We start from the raw sequence: 17,269 nt of genomic DNA, 5'->3' as shown, positions 1-17,269 counted from the left end.
ATCTGTAAAATGGAATGATAATAATACCTGTTCCATAAAGTTTTTGTGAGGATGTACATACATTACATACATTAAATTAATGTCTGTAAAGTGCTTAAAACAGTGTTCAAGTAAGTTTCATATCAGTGCTAACTACTCCTGTTGCCTTCCTCCTGGTGGTTTTTATAAGAATTGAACAAGGTTATGCACCTAAGGAGGTTAGTTTCTGGCCTATGGTAAACACTGTATATATGAAGCTGTTTTTATATTCAGCCAAGAAATAGGTGACAGTGCTAGTATTTACCAAGTAGAGAAAGTAGTTTCCATAAACTTGTATAAGTAGAAGAAAAACCTTTCTGGATCCAGATGTCACCTGTGATAGTGACATTAAAGATAGTTTTGTGAGAGAGCACAGCATAGCTTCTGTGATGCTGGTTCCAAAGCTGGAGTTGATGCTGATAATGCCCCTGACTTTGCCTCAGGAGCTGCTAATGTCTCTGTCCTCTGTCTCTGTCATGTTAACCAGTTCAGGATCCCCCACATGGTGGTTATAGCTCACCCAGATCTCGTTGTCATTTAGAGGAATACAAAAGCAGAGGGCTGGCAAAAACTTGAAAATTCTGTTAGCTTCATTTAGCCAGAGAGCCAACACAAGACAGGTTTCATAACAATCTTCAGACCTGTCTCTCAGTTGTCAACATTTTTTAGCATAAAACCCCTCTCCAGGCAGCATTTTAACCATCCACATATTATGGTGAAGCAGAGAGAACATTATCAGCAGAGACAGGAGAAATCAGCAGTCTTGACCTTTGAGCCTGGGAATCTTCCTGTGAGCTCTCAGCACCATATACTATGCCACCCATGAGAACTGTGCTCCCTATTTACCTACTTATTCATTATTCATATCAGAATCTATTCAGTAAAATATTTTTTTATTCAATAGATTGAAATCTATTACTTTTCATTATTTATTTTGATCCTCAAATTGTCCCATATTCAGCCAGTGAAATCTCCTTCCAGCTGGCTTTTGTGTCCTTTTGATGTTTCCATTATTCTTTGAGCACTTCCTTTATTTTTGATACAAAAAGATATTTCGGGCTTATTTTGGGCTTTCTCTGCCTGGGGACTGGAATCAGCCTTTTTCCAAAGAGCTCCCAGGGCATTAATTTTCCCCTGAGGTGTCCGCACCCTTTGGTGCCCCTTCTCATCAACATCTAGGTACACCCAGGGTATCTGGGCTCTGACTCAGTCTCTTTATCTTCTAGCAAAGCTGCACTTTCCAGCCCTGTCCCCATAACAGAACCTGAATGTCCCCATTATAATGGCCCCGTCAAAGACCATATCCCATTTGGGCCCTGAGTACAAATCATTTGTTTTTGAACTCCCACATGTTTCTAGCCAATCTCAGTATCTTCCTTCTTTCCCTCCAGTAACTAGAGATACTTTTTGTTTTAAACAACCAAGAAACTAACCTTAGCCAGAGGTATCATCTAGGAGATTTTGTCTACAATGGCCTCAGGCCAGTATTGAATCCCCCTTGGGTGACACATTGGTTCTTGGAGTCCTGTAGTGACAGGAAAGAAAATCAAGACTAAAGTGATTAGTCAGAACTCTAGAATTACATTGTTTTCACAAAGGGCCACATGGTACAGAGAGTATGGTACCAGAGGTCTTTTTAGAGGGTACATTTTTAACAAGTGGCTCTCCCAGTCTTGATCCCCTCTTAGGACAACCTAATAACCACTTTTTTTCTTGGAGATTGAGGGTAGGATTAATGCTGAGGCTGCAGTATCCAGAGAGGGGAGGATAAGCCAACTGTCACTGGGAGATGTCAGGACCTTCTCACAAGGGTTGGTGGTGTACAAAACTCCACCTTTGGATCCAAAACTTCCTGATCTTCCCAGACCTCTTGGAGCTGGGGTGCCCCTACCGTGCACAGAAGACTTCCTGTGTGACCTACTTTCCACGTATAAGCCTGTGTGACTCCTGAGGAAATGGAAGCCGAGGGCTGTCACCCTGCCAGTCTGGGCAGCTCACTGCCAAACTCCTGATCCCAGAAAACCCTCACAGCTCCAGTGAGGCCCCCTAAATAAGTCTCCTTGCCAAAATAGAATTCTCAAAAGTGTAATTCTGCTTAGTGTGTTAGAATGAAATCTCTACTGTTTCCCGCCCCGCCCCCCCAAGAGAAGAGTTTTCCATACTTGGCTTCTGAAAGCTAAATAAAACATATTAGAGATTTATAATGGAGCCATTGCTTCTGCGACTCCAGTTTCTGACAAAAGAACATTTGGAAGATGTTTGGGGGATGTGATGCAATGATTACTGTCTTGGAGTATAGATTTATCATTGGAAATGAGGGACATATTCTAATGGAATTCTAAAATATTTTAGTCTATGAAGACAGATTGGCTAATGATTTAAAAAGTTGTATTATAGTATTAATGAGTAAACTTTAGTAATAACAAACCTTAATTCTTTTACACTTGCATTTTGTTTCTAGGGAAAAAGAATTTCTTATAAAGAAGTCAGACACTTGGATCGCAAGCAGAAAAATAAGGCAGATGGAAGTGTATTATTAATGAAGGATCCTTCATGCCAGTCTCAAATTTCAGACTTGTCTGCAGATGCTAGCACACCTACAGGACTTCCAGGTAAAGACTATCTGACCATTTGCTTGATCTCTTTAATCTTAAAATGCACATGTACCCATCCCTGATCTGTTGTTGCACAATTTAAAATTGGCCAGCAAACTAAGGGTACATGGTTTCTCAGTTCAGTATCAGAAGGCACTGATGACACTTTGAAAGTCATCTTTCCTTCACTTTACCTGCTTTCCTACCTTATTATTCCCTAATTTACTAAATGCCTTCTATGTGCCAAGCACTGTGCTAAACCCTGAAAATGAAATAGGAATTAAGTCAAACAGATAGCACAGCTCCTGCCCTTGTGGAGCTTATAGTTTGGGGAGTTTAAGGCAAAGGTAACTAATTTGAGATGGAATGTGATTTTTGTCCAGAAGAGAGGTGTACGTGGTGTTAACAGTGACTGATATTTAACTGGAACAGGTTGTATTCATATAAAGCCTTATAAAGGAAGGGCTGAAGGGGACCCTGAAAGTGCTAGGATCTGCTGTGGCAAAGGGTGTTCGGGGTAGAAAGAACAATGCAAACAAAGGCCCCAGAACGGGAAACTCCCATACGAATACAGGGAGAAGGCCTCTGTGGCAAGTGTGTAGGGATGGAGCAGAACACTGAAAGGTAAAACTGGAGAGGTGCTCTGCTGCAGAGAGCTTCAGATGCTTGCCTGGAATAGGAGCGGCAAGGTCAGAGTTGCATTGTAGAAGGATTGATGAGCTGAGAGATGACGGTGCTGTGGGCTAAAGAGACTCAGCCTCCTCCTTAGGGCAGCCTGGGGAGGCCTGCTTTGTAATGGAGGCAAGAGTGAGTACCTGGCATCCTCCTCTGTCTGTGGGGTCAGCTCTCAGAAAGGGCTGATGCTCATCTCTGCAGTGTGTACGATTCTAAGTTCCAGAAAACAGTCTGATACTCTATGTCAATCAAGGTCAATCAAGTCCACTCTAGTCTGATTCCACTGGTTCCTATATAGTTTATTCATTCATCAAGTATTTATCGAGTACCTGCCATGCTCCAGAACCATTTCTAGGTGCTTTTGATATATCACTGAAAAAAGCAAAAAACTAGACGGGAAGACAGACAATAGACAATAAATAGTAATGACATGGTATATTAAATGTAGTTAAATATTGTGAGCACAAAAGAGTAGGGTCAGGGTTTTGGGATGTGCAGAGCAGCTGGGAAAGATGAGAGGGCAGGCTCTCTACATTTAAATAGGGTGATCAGGGTAGGCCCCTAGAGCAAGACATGTTGAGCAATAGGTTTTTAAAGTCCCAGCTTTATTCTGTAGCAGCACAGGGACAGTACAGTGGTTTACTTGCCTCTTCAAACATAAGTAGAAGCTGGCAAAATCTGAAAGTTTGGTGTTTTGCAACTCAGATACCGAAAATTCGGAAGCGTCATCTCAGAAGCCCATTGAGGAAGAGGTAGTTACTCCAAACCCTGAGCAGGTGTTTGCTGAGTGTTCCCAGAAGAGGATTTTGGGATTACTAGCAGCCATGTTACCACCCTTAAAGTCGGTAAGAGAAAAATGACATTTTCTTTTTAAAAGAGGAGTGGTGTTATGCATAGAAAAAAAATTTTTTTGTAAGCCACATACTGAAACCAACTATTAATAGCAGTCATCTGTGTGTATGCCTGAGAGTACGGTTATAAATTAGAAGTAAGATTGTAAGATAATACCTGAGAATGTTTATTTTATGATTGTACATAAACCATTAATGAAAGACACTGTGTAATTCCTTTGGCACTAGGCCAGTTGTAAATAATACATAAAACGGATAAAGTATTTAGTTGGTATAGTTACATGGATTTTGTATTGAAGAGATTTTTCTCCCTCTCTTGGCAGGATCTCACAGTCCCCCTGATAGACCTGGAGCATGTCCTCCCACTCATGTTTCAGGTTGTCATCTCAAACGCAGGCCACCTGAATGAAACCTACCATCTCACCTTGGGTCTTCTCGGCCAGTTAATCCTCCGCCTTTTACCAGCAGAGGTAGATGCTGCAGTGATCAAGGTCCTCTCAGCCAAACACAACTTGTTTGCAGCAGGGGACAATTCCATTGTGCCAGATGGCTGGAAGACCACCCACCTGCTCTTTAGCCTGGGAGCTGTATGTCTGGACAGGTAGCCACCCCCATTCTACCCTACCGTGGTGTTCCTTTCTTTAAGTCAGTGGTCTGGCTTTGATTAATTTCAGTGTGCTTCAGTGCTGTTGCCTGGGAATCTTTTGTAAGAATAGAATTAGTTTTATTAGCAAATCTGTCAACAGACATTACAGCTATGCTTAAAACCCACATTAAAACAGCTGTGCAGTCTGGATACTGTCTACTGATTTAACTCTCTAATGACACATAGTCTGGTTTGTTTTTTCTTGAGAGCAATAAGTGTAGGCTTTGTGGTTGAAGAAAATAGGTCTGTTTTCATTATAAAAGTAACAATCACAATACCAAATTTGGAAAACAGAAAAATCACCCTGGCTTGCACCATATTAACACATCTGATGCTGTTTTCATATATTTCCTTCCAAGTTTTTTTCTGATGTGACTATACACAAGCACACATACGTGTGTAACTTTTTATAGAGATTTTTAAAAACATAGCTATGGACTGAATATATAAGTAACAGATCATGGTTTTTTTCCCACTTGCCATTATATGAAAAGCATCATTCTGGTAGTTTTAAAGCTAATTAATGAATGGCTCTTTGGCATGCTTCTGGGTCTGCCTTGGAGTGGAGCAAGCTCTGATGAGTTGAGTTTAGAGCCTGTGCACTGCCACCTAATGGAGCTCTTGCCTTCCAGCCGGGTGGGTTTGGACTGGGCATGCTCCATGGCTGAGATCCTGCGGTCACTGAACAGTGCCCCGTTGTGGCGTGACGTCATTGCCACCTTCACAGACCACTGCATCAAGCAGTTGCCTTTCCAGCTGAAGCACACCAACATCTTCACCTTGCTCGTGCTGGTCGGCTTCCCCCAGGTACATCACTCCGAAGGCCCGGCCACCTCTTTCGATCTTCATCACATATATCTTGGAAGTTTTTTCTCCTCAGTTACATAATTTGCTTTTATAATATTTGTACATTTTCAAGATTATGGGATTTGTTCAACTTGCATTTTTAACAATTTAGCCATTTGATTCATTTCGTTAGCCAGTAGATGGCTTTGAATAATAGGTAACTAATATATTAAATTACGAAGCACTTCAAAGTATAATTGTTTTTCACTTCGGCATTAATCTTGATCTCATTTCTGATCTTCATGTCTCTCAGTTGGTTGGGACAAAAAAGACTGTGAAATAATGGCTTCTTCATCCAGTAAGCACGTAAACAAATTCTATGCCAGGCCTATGTCAGGAGATGAGAAGAATCCTTTCCTTGAGTGCTTGTTGAAGTCAGGAGCACAAGCAGAAGGAACTGGGCTTGAGTATAAGTGCTCTTTCCTGTCTCTATGTGCTATTTGAGTTGCCTTTTCTGTCTCTCTTTTTCAATTTCCAGGTTCTCTGTGTGGGCACCCGCTGTGTTTATATGGATAACGCCAATGAACCACATAATGTGATCATCTTGAAGCACTTTACTGAGAAAAACAGGGCTGTGATCGTCGATGTCAAAACCCGGAAAAGGAAAACAGGTCCCAAGCATAATTATTTCTTCTAAGAATGGAAGAAGGTTGTCTAATCCCTGCATACTCTAAAATCAATGATGATACCTTGGTTCTTTCCCCTTCGTGTGATTAAAAATAACAACAACAAACAAGTTACAGCTTCCTGAGCTGCTTTTTCCTCATCTCTGAAATGATGTGGTTGAATTGGGATAAATTTGAAGGCCCTTTTCATCCTGTTATTTTGTGTATATGGCTCTGTGTTTTTTGGTTGGCCAGATGTTTAGATTCTGAACATCTAATTTTTTCATTTGCCATGTCATTTGTTTTCTAATGGATAATTTAACATATTACGGAGTCAGGTGCCTACATGAATTTAAAATAACTTTGATTAATTGTATTGGCACTGATGTCACTTTCCATTTTGTTTCGGCAACAGAACAGTGAAAGTACATCATCATAAGTGCTTTTTTGACTTAATTTGCCAAATCCCAAACAATCTGGAGTATCTGGCCATTATGTGCTCAGTTCTGCTCCTGAAATAATCTGCTTTCTCATTAAGCTTCAGGATTAGGCACTGTCTGTACTATATTTTTGTGTGTGTGGTATGAGGTAAAGATCAAGCTTTTCTTTTTTCTTTTTTCTTTCTTTTTTTTTTTTTGCATATGAATATTCAGTTGTTCTGGGACCATTTGTTGAACAGACTATTCTTTCTCTATTGAATTTTCTTGGTAACTTTGTTGAAAATTAATTGACCCATATATGTGTGTGCCTATTTATGGATTTTATTATGTTCATTAATCTACATATCTGTCCTTACTCAAACCACATTGTCTTGACTATTGTAAATTTATACTAAGTCTTGAAATCAGGTCCTCCAACTTTGTACTCTTTTTCAAAATTGCTTTGGCTACTCTAATTCCTTTGCCTTTTTATATAAATTTTAGAATCAGTTATCAGTTTCTGTTAAAGAACCTGCTGGGGATTTGATTGACATTGCATTGAATCTGTAGATCTATTTGGGGAGACTGACATTTTAACAATAGTGAGTCTTTTGACCCATCACCATAGTATATCTCTCCATATATTTAGGGAATAAATTTAGGTCTTATAAAATTTGTCTTTAATTTTTTTCAACCTTACATTGGGTATCAGCTGCCTTCTCTTATTCCTGATTTTGGTGATTTGTGTCTTCTCTTTTTTATTTCCTAGACCATCTAACCAGAAATTTATAAATTTGTTTGATCTTTTCAAGGGACCAGCTTTCGATTTCATTGATTTTTCTCTATTATTTCTGTTTTCTATTTCATTGTTTTCGATCTTTATCATTATTTATTTTCTTATTCTTGCTTTGGGTTTCATTTGCTTTTTTCTTGTTCTAGTTTCTTAAGGTAGAAGTCTAAATCACTGATTTGAGATAGACCTTTCTTCTTTGTTAGTAGAAACATTTTAATGGTATGAATTTCCTTCTAAGTATGGCTTTAGCCACATCTATAATTTTTGATATATTGTATTGTTTTCATTCAAGTCAGAATATTTTCTCTTTATCTTGTGATCTATCTTTATTTTATGGATTGTTTCAAAATTTGTTGATTCCTAAATGTTTGGGATATATTCAAAATATCTTTCTGTTACTGATTTCAAGTTTAATTCCCTTGTGATCAGAGAACATCCTATGAACATGACTTTAATCCTGTTAAGATTATTACAACTTATTTCATGTTCCAAAATTTGGTCTGTTTTAAATAAGATTCCATGTGCATTTGAAGAGAATACATATACCGTGTTGTTGGAGTGTCCTTTAGATGACAGGTCAAGTCAGTTGATAGTGTTATTCAAGTAATCTAAGCTCTTACTGATTTTCTGTCCATTCTAACAGTTACTGAAGGAGAATGTTGAAGTCTCCAACTATAATTATGTATATGTCTATTTCTCATTTCATTATGAAATGTCTCTTTTTATCCCTGATAATATTCCTTATTCTGAAATCTACCTTATATGTGCCTCTCTAGCTTTTTTAAAAAAATTACTAACATTTACATGGTATCTCTTTTTCCATCTTTTCACTTTAACCTGCCTGTGTCTTTACATTTAAAGTGGATTTCTTGTAGATAGCACATAGGGTAGTCTTCATTTTTAATCCAATCTGACAATCCCTGCCTTTTAATTCAGATATTTAGACCATTTCCATTTAATGCAATTATATAGATGGTTGAGTTTAACTCTACTGTCTTCTTGCTTTTATAATTATCTATCTCATTTGTTCTTTGTTCCTATTTTTACTCTTCTGCCTTCTTTTGGATTGAGTTGTTTGTGTGGCTGTTTTTTGTATTTTAAATAATTCCATTTTATCTCTTGGCTTGTTAACTGTATCTATTTTTTTTTTAGTGGTTGCTCTGGGGTTTACAATAGTTTACCTTCAAATAATTTTTTAGTGGTTGCATTAAGGTTTATAATGTACACCCTTAACTCATCATAGTCTACCTACAAATATATTATACTACGTCACATATAGTAAAGAAACATAGATTTTTATATTTCTATCCCCTATCCTTTGTGCTTTTGTTGTCACAAATTTTACTTCTACATGAAGTAAACCTCACAAAACATTTTTGTTTTAAAAGTCAGATATTTTAAAAGAGATTTAAAAATGAGAAAATATCTTTTATATTTAGCCACATGTTTACCATTCCTAGTGCTCTTCATTTTTTGGTGTAGGTTCAAATTTCCATTGGTATCATTTTTCTTTGACCTAGTAAACTTCATTTAACATTTCTTATAGTCCAAATCTGCTGCTACAAAATCTTTGTTTTGGTTTGTCCTACCAAACCAAATTTATCTTCGAGAGATAATTTTGCTGGGTTAAAAAATTCTAGGTTGAGAGGTTTTTTTTGAATACTTTAAAGATATTGATCCATTTTCTTCTGGTTTGTGTAGTTTCTGCCACGAAGTCTGCTATTATTCTCTGTTATTCTTCATAATGTGTCTTCTTTCTTTGACCGGTTTTAAGATTTTTCTCTTAATCATTGCTTTTTAGCATCTGATTATGGTGTGCCTTGGCATGATTTTCTTTGTTTCTTTGTTTCTTTAGCTCGGGGGTTTATTGAGCTCTTGGCTCTGTAGGTTTATAGTTTTCATTAAATTTTGGAAAATGTCGACCATTATGTCCTCAAATAGTTTTTTTGCTGCTCACTAGAACACTTCTACTCTCACTGGTGGGAAGATAAAATATTCCTAGTTCTGTGTGAGTACCAAGAATTGTTCTGCCTATTACTCTTTGGTAGTTCTTTTTTAGAACAGGGTAGTTTCCTCTCACATTTGTGCAGATTGATACTCAGCCAAAGACTCATGAGGAACCCTCTGTGGATATCTAAAGAGGTCTCCCATTCTCTCTATCTGTCTGCCTCCCTCCACCCTCCCTCTCTTTCTCTCTCCCTCTCCCTATCTGTGTGTGTGTGTATCTCCCTTCTCTGTAATATTTTGCCCCATAAATTCTAGCCGCCTTAATTTCCCTGAACACTGACCTCTGTCTTCTCAGTTCTTTGAGACTGCTGGACTCTGCTTGGACTTTTATTCCCTGCTCTGCAGCCTGGAAATTATCTTTGGATAGCCAGCAGTATTGGAGGGCTCAGTTGGTTAATATCTCTTCTCTTGAGGATCATAGTCCTGTATTGCCCAATGTCCAAAACTATTGTTTCATATATTTTCAGTGTTCTGGTTGTTTAAGGTAGGAGAGCAAATCCTCTCCCTCTTTCTTAGTCTTATTAAGAAGTGGAAGAATTTCATGTGTACTGTATTTAAGAACTTCCTTTAACAGCTTTTGTCTTCCTTTGGGGACAACCTGTTTGTACAAAGTAGTAGGAATGTGAATTGCCTCTGTTGGTTGCTTGGTGGATAGGTGGCCCAGTACTATTTTTGTGCTCACCTGCAAGCTGGCCTTAAATATAATGGCTAAGTTTAAAGCCAGGGAGGTTTGTGTTTTTAGGATCTACAGTTTTTGCTTCAGTAAAGCACATTATTGGGGAGGAAACTTAGCTGCAGGAAGCACTAACTATACTTTTGGTGCCTTTCTTTTCCTGCATGACATCACTCTTCAGTGAAGGACTACCAGCTGGTCCAGAAAGGAGGACAAGAATGCAGTGACTCTCAGGCCCAGCTGAGCCAATACTCCCAGCACTTTGCCTTTATTGCCAGTCACCTTCTGCAAACCAGCATGGACAGCCATTGTCCTGAGGCAGTGGAAGCAACTTGGGTCCTGTCTCTGGCCCTCAAAGGATTATATAAAACACTGAAGGTAATGGTGAGCCTCTTCCATTTCCTAATGAATCTGGCTGTGATTTAACATCTACAGAGCATGAATTAGGAGGAAATGCCATCTGATTTTGATGGATGGTTAACCATAGGATCTTGATTATTTTTAGAAACAGTTGGGGCCTTGCACAAGGATAACTTTAAAGGAGAAATAGAATATTCCCTATAGTTGATTTGCTGTAGTTTTCCTGTTTCATGGAACCAGGTACTACTGCCTAATGGGCACATAACCTTAAAAGATGAGAAGAAAAATGGACTGAATGTTTTCTCACTTCTCTCTGAACCACAGCTCTGTCTGGTTGTTCACAGGATAAGATGAAGGGAAGACATAAAGGCTAGCATCCTACAGGATCTTCGAGCAATAGGTTAGCAGTAGGGGTGGGAGGAAGCAGACAAGTTAAAGAGCTGGGCGATAATTGGTGTGGAGATGAGAAGCCTTGACTTATTGGGAAACATGATTCTTCTGCTATCTGAGGGGCAAGGATGGGGAGGAAGGGATCACTTTTATGATGATCTTCCTAAAAGAACTAGCCATAAAAGAAGGATTTCATTTGAAAAGTTTGTTTCTTGACTTTGGATGCACTGGCAAGGAAGCCAGGGAAAGACTAGATAGCATTTCAGCTGTGGCCCAACCCCTGAGAATGTGCAGTTTTAGGACCGACATCATACATCTACTGTTTGTTGCTATCATAGCATTTATCACAATCTGCTATGATTTTAGTTGTTTGCATTATAAACTCCCTGAGGGGAGAAACCACTTCTGTCTTTTAGTCCTTCATTCTGTAAATCTTTGTTGAGCATCAAGTGCTAAATGGAACTGAGTAGTTTTGAACTAGAAAGAAGTTCCTTGCTCTCATGGAGCTTACGATCTAAATTGCAAGAGAGACAACAAAGAAACTGGAAGGAAAATTACCGTGAGTCAGAAAAAGACTTTCTGAAAAGGTGAAATTTGAGATGATAGGTAAAGAGTACAGGAAGAATGCTGCATGCTGGGAGAGTAGCAAACTCCAGTAACAGGCATTGTTGTCAGGGAGCAGAAAGCCCACCTCCGAGGCTTCAGGACAGTGCAAAAGACAGAGATGAGACCACAGAAGCAGGCAGGGCGGCTATAGGACCTTTTTAGCCATGATTAGGGACATGGATTTTAATCTTAAGAGCAGTAAAAAGCTTTTGGAAGGTAGAAAGCAGGAGAAGGACAAAAAACCTCTGTTCTTAGCATAATACTTAGCACATAGAATGTACTAGTTTTCAGAAATATTTATCGAGTAAATGAATTAGAGAGTGAATGAACAGACTTTGGTTATGGCTAAGGTTCTGACTTTCATCCTTCTTGCTAACTCTGAAATTTTCACCAGAGGGTGAATGGACTATTAGCTGAGACTGACCTCTGAAGGAGGCTTACTTTTGCCAAGTGATCTTTACTTTCTTCAATCGGAGACAGTTGCAAATCATTCTTTTTCTGTTTGTAGGCTCATGGTTTTGAAGAGACCCATGCTACCTTCCTTCAGACTGATTTGCTGAAGCTGCTGGTGAAAAAGTGCAGCAAAGGGACCGGTTTCAGTAAAACGTGGCTCCTCCGGGACCTGGAAGTAAGGGATGAAGGTGGCTCCTGCTACTGCTACCTGGTGCAGATTTACTGGTCTGGGAGTTAGAATCATCAGTTAGTTATAGCTGATTCTGCCCTGTGCATTCTCATTCTGTGTAGTTGTTAAAACTGTCTCATATTTGTCTTCCCTTTTGGAAATAGGGATTATGACACCTGTCCTCCCCTGTCAGGGAAAATGAATTTGATGTTTGTTCAGAGAACATTGGAAGAGAAGTATTTTATGGAAACACATGCTTGACCATTATATCATGGTAATAAAGTGTGTCCTTGAATTATTATTTCTCTTTAAAGTGTTTTTGAGCTAAGATCAGTGTCTAAATATGTCCTCACATGTTTATTTTATGTAGGATGTTAGTTGATAATTCTCATTTTATTACTATTCCCCGTAGGCCTTAGGTTGCTCTTAGTAGAATTACTGCGGTTCCCTGTGGGGTTTCTGTACCACGTGCCATCTTCAGGTCCAGGAAAGGCTGCTGCTCTTTGGGAGGGGATCAGCCAGCCATTCTCAGTCCCACAGAGACAGAACTCAGAGAAGTAGCTCGCAGTTGCCATAAGAGGATTTGGTTAGGTTGTAGGAAAATATGCCGAAACGTATTAATGGATAACTTGGAGAGCTCTTGTTCTTGGGAAATATTTTAAATTAATTTTTTTTATTATTCAAATAATAGAACCACATTGCAGAAAATTTGAAAAACAGAAAAGAAAGAAAAACTCTAAATTTCAACTCCCAGACACAGCTATTATTAGTGTTTTGTGTATTTCCTTATTCTATTTTTTAATCTGTATATGTATTTTTTATATATGTATTTGGATTGTACAATGAGCTTAGTATTCAAATCAATTAAGATCATATGATAACTATTTACTAAGTTGCTAGTTTTTATAACCAACATTTTTAATGCTGGCATATGATACATGAAGGCAGATTTCAGTTTTTTGCCATTATTAATGCTGCATTGATCATATCATGAATATAACCTATTACCTGTTTTCTAAAAGATGAGTTACTGGATCAATGGCTATGAACATTTTTAAAGCTCTTTACATTTCACCAAAATGCATTCTAAAAGGATATCAGGGGCTAAGTTAATAAACACAAAGTTCCCTTGGCATTTCTTTGATTACAATTTCAATTGAACATTTTCATATTTCTTCACCAATTTTACATTCTTTTTTGAATTCTGATATCTTTTAAAAAATTAGGTCAAATATTTTCTATCCCTTGAAGGTTAAAGATCTGTGTAATCTTCTCACGCACTAAACACTCACTCTCCCGCCCTACTTGATTTCCTTTCGTACATAGATTTTGTCCATCATGCTATACTCCTCAAAAAAAGAGATCAGCACTTTGGCCGAGCATGGAGACCTGGAGCTAGATGAGCGTGGGGACCAAGAGGAGGAGGTGGAACGGTCAGTCAGCAGCCCGAGTGAGCCGGAGCAAAAAAAGCTCGACCCTCTCGAAAGTCTGGATGAGCCCACCAGAATATGTTTCTTGGTATGTTCTTGGGACACAGTGTGGACAGAAAGAGACTGTAAGGAATGGATTCTCTTTGGTTTGTACTGTGTTTTAGGCTCCGCATGAAAATGCTTCAGTCTGGTGTCCTGAGAATTCTTGAAGACTCAATCTGTCTTGTGCAGAGCTGATCTAGAAGAATGGAAAAGCCCTTACAAAACAGTAGCCCTTAACATTTTTGGGTCATGGACCCAAAAGCTTTAGATCGTTTCTCCCATAAAATATACATTGAAACATACATGCAAATTTTCGCATGTAATTTCCAGACCCATCCATAAGCCCCCAAATGATAGTTTCTCTCATAGTTTCTCATACATACTCCTACTTTCCTTGAATAATCCACTCTTCCTTGGAGCGGTATGAAAATGGGTGAGGGCTTGGACTTCTGAGGGTCTAACTATACGAAAAGTAAACAGTATGGGGTGGATGTCAAAAAGCAAGTACAGTTTTAAAAAAAATCAAAAGAAAGTACAGTATACTTAGATTTATGTGCTGATTATCAGACTTGAGTGTGTAGTCTCAGCAACAGAGAATACAATGTAGTAAGTATTGACTATTAATATTGCATTTTCTTGGCCTATTTTTTTGTGTGTTTGCATGTTTTATATTTCCTTTGAATTTAAAATAGTAATGTAAATTTTACAATCCATGTTTCAGGGCTGAACATTTTATATGCTTTAAGCATATAAGTTCTTAAATTATAACTTTTCGTAACTTTCGAAAAATAATTATTTTATCAGTTTTGAGTTCAGATTGTCAATGATGTGTTGAAGCATGTTAAATTGTCTTTCTCTTACTTTTCCCCCACGGCCTTCAGATGGCTCATGATGCCCTCAATGCCCCTCTGCATATTCTCCGGGCCATATATGAACTGCAAATGAAAAGGACCGATTCTTTCTTCCTGGAGGTTCAGAAGAGGTAAGGGACATTAAGATGCAGTTGAAGTGGAGTGAGTGTGCGAACACATGAAGGCAGGGCTATGTTTACCTCCTGCTAACAAGATCTAGAGAAAAACTCCCAAAAGGCCAAGGAGCAGGCGTAGAACTGGTTTTTAGTATGAAAACTGACTCTGCTACATTGCATGGATCATCTTTGAGTTGTATGTTCCTTTTGAAAAAACTTTATATTTGCAATCTGCCTCTTAGAGTAAATTTGCTATGGATGCAGAAATGGAATCAGACACCAAAGTTTCTCTCTTATGTCACCCCAGAGAGCGAACAGTGCAGAGCAGGACCTCCTGGTCAAAAGTGTTGTTTGTTTTTCAACTACTGCACATTATTTTCATGTTTTTTTCCTTCAAGAATTATTATAAAATTAATAGTATTCCCTTTTTCTTGGCCAAGAAGTTCAGAGGTAGTTCTTGGGCCCAGCTCTTAAATTTGTGTAGAACTTCACTAAACTACAACTTATCTCCTCCATTCTCATATCCTAGTTTTGACTTCATATTCTAATTTATACCCAATTTAATATTTATTTTTTACTTTATATTTCTATTTTCCCTTAGAATGGATTCTAAGGGGCAGTTTATTTGAGGCAATATATTTCTAATATATTGCCTCAAATCCTTTATGAGATGAAGCAGGGTTGCATCAGTTAGGGCACAGTCTACACATCTATAAGTAAGAAACCTAGAAATCTCATGTGTCAAGGAAGATATGATTTATTTTCCTCTCATGAAACAGTCTAGATGTAAGCAGCTATTTAGGGTGGGTAGGCAGCTCTGCTCCACAAAGTGACCCTGTGCCCCCAAGGGTGTTGTTCTCATCTGTGTAGTGCAGGCTGGCTCTCTGTTCCAGCCCAGAGGAAAGGGGGAAGGTAGAGAAAGGAGCGCATCCTTAGTGCGGTTGTTTGAGGGTGGGCTCTGGAAGTGGCACACGTTACCTCATTGGCTTCTCGTTGATAAGAACCTGGTTGCATCACTGCATCTAGGGGCAAGGGGGACTGGGATCTATGTCTCTAGTTCGGTGATTCTGTATCTTGCTAAAACTTCAGAGAACTTTGTTTCTAAAAGAAAGGAAGAATGGATTCTAAGGGGCAGTTTGCATTCTCTGCCATAAGGGCATACATACATGCACATCTGTGTGTATGTATAAATAAACACTGTGAATCTAGTCTGCAAAATATGGAAAGTAATAATGTACTTGCAAAATAACAGGAAAATAATTCTGATCAACATTTCTGACAAGTTTCATTACAAGTTAAACTCTTGCCTATTTATAACTCATGTACCCAGCTTTGTACTCCTTTTCTTCAGGTTTGATGGCGATGAACTCACCACAGATGAAAGGATACGGACTCTGGCTCAGAGGTGGCAGCCCAGTAGGAGTCTGAGACTGGATGAGCAGAGTGCCAAGGCTGTGGATACAGACATGATTATCTTACCGTGCTTGGTATGTTGCTTCCACCTTGGAAATACAATATCTGTCCCTGACTCCACCCCCTATCCCCCACCCCCACCCCCAAATCCCTAATTGTGAGAAGGGCATGCCGCTGTAATGGTGGTCTTTGGGTTTGCAGTCCCGGCCTGCACGCTGTGACCAGGCCACTGCTGAATCAAACCCCGTGACCCAGAAGCTGATCTCCAGCACGGAGAGTGAACTGCAGCAGAGCTACGCCAAGCAGAGGCGTAGCAAGAGTGCCGCTCTCTTGCACAAGGAGCTGAACTGCAAGAGCAAGAGGGCGGTCCGGGACTACCTTTTCCGTGTGAATGAGGCCACAGCTGTCCTCTATGCCCGCCACGTGCTTGCATCCTTGCTTGCTGAGTGGCCCTGGCACGTGCCAGTGAGTGAAGACATCTTGGAGCTCAGTGGCCCAGCCCACATGACCTACATTTTGGATATGTTCATGCAGCTGGAAGAAAAGCACCAGTGGGAGAAGGTAATTAAGCAGACCAAACCGGGCATTCACCGCACTCGTTCTTCCTCTGTCCTCTCCTGACCACCCATCCTAGTGTTTGAACAGGCTTCCTCTAGCGAGTGCCCTCCTGGAGTGAGATTACCTGTGTGGCTCTATGACTCCCCACAGGTGCAATGCAACACAGACAGGGCACAGTCACTGTTGAACTCTCCCAAGTACTGGCCTACAGCTGAGTCGACAGCCTGGGACAGACATGGTGCTCAGAGAGTGTTTGAAATAATGATCAATGAAACCTGCCTTTACAGTTTTCCCTGTTTGTTTTCACAGTTACAAGTCTAACTCTCCTGCTAGCCTGGCTTTTCTTGTGTATCCTAGGGTCTAACTTAGTGTGAAGCCCAAGGCTTAGGATTAATTATCACTCCGATAGTTTCTTCCCACAATACAGGAAGCTTTCCAGGAAAGTTTGTGTCTTCTGTTTTCATCATTTCTAGAATATCTACCCCAAGTCAGCCCCTGAGGAGACACACTCCCTTCAAGAGCAAGTCACTTAATAATGCACGAGATGTAATAATTGGCGATTAAGGATGCCTGCCGCACCACCCATGGATGTTTAAACAGACTGCTGCATTTCGAATATTATTTTTTAATACTCTCTCAACATAGTAACTGTACTGGCGAAGGCACAGAGAGGTCGATGGGTCATCCCAGGGCGCACAGCAATTCTATGACAGTCAAGTGGCCGAGCATAACTGAAGAAGACGGGCCTGACGGC

The 17,269-nt window shown here is 39.5% G+C and overlaps 1 protein-coding gene across 1 annotated transcript in view; it reads left to right on the top strand.

The window, feature by feature from the left end:
* The window catches only part of ZZEF1 (zinc finger ZZ-type and EF-hand domain containing 1), a 107,683-nt gene that overhangs the window by 75,753 nt on the left and 14,661 nt on the right, over positions 1-17,269 (top strand). Inside the window, 11 exon segments of the mRNA XM_025040130.1 lie at positions 2,480-2,630; positions 3,993-4,132; positions 4,462-4,739; positions 5,417-5,591; positions 6,109-6,241; positions 10,309-10,505; positions 11,992-12,111; positions 13,432-13,623; positions 14,459-14,559; positions 15,896-16,031; positions 16,159-16,518. Of these exon segments, the coding sequence (XP_024895898.1) occupies positions 2,480-2,630; positions 3,993-4,132; positions 4,462-4,739; positions 5,417-5,591; positions 6,109-6,241; positions 10,309-10,505; positions 11,992-12,111; positions 13,432-13,623; positions 14,459-14,559; positions 15,896-16,031; positions 16,159-16,518 (1,983 nt within the window).

Source organism: Pteropus alecto, unplaced genomic scaffold (assembly GCF_000325575.1).
Source record: "Pteropus alecto unplaced genomic scaffold, ASM32557v1 scaffold398, whole genome shotgun sequence".
Lineage (NCBI taxonomy): Eukaryota > Metazoa > Chordata > Mammalia > Chiroptera > Pteropodidae > Pteropus > Pteropus alecto.
Note: the sequence above shows the minus strand (reverse complement) of the source record. Positions and strands in the feature narration are given on the sequence as shown.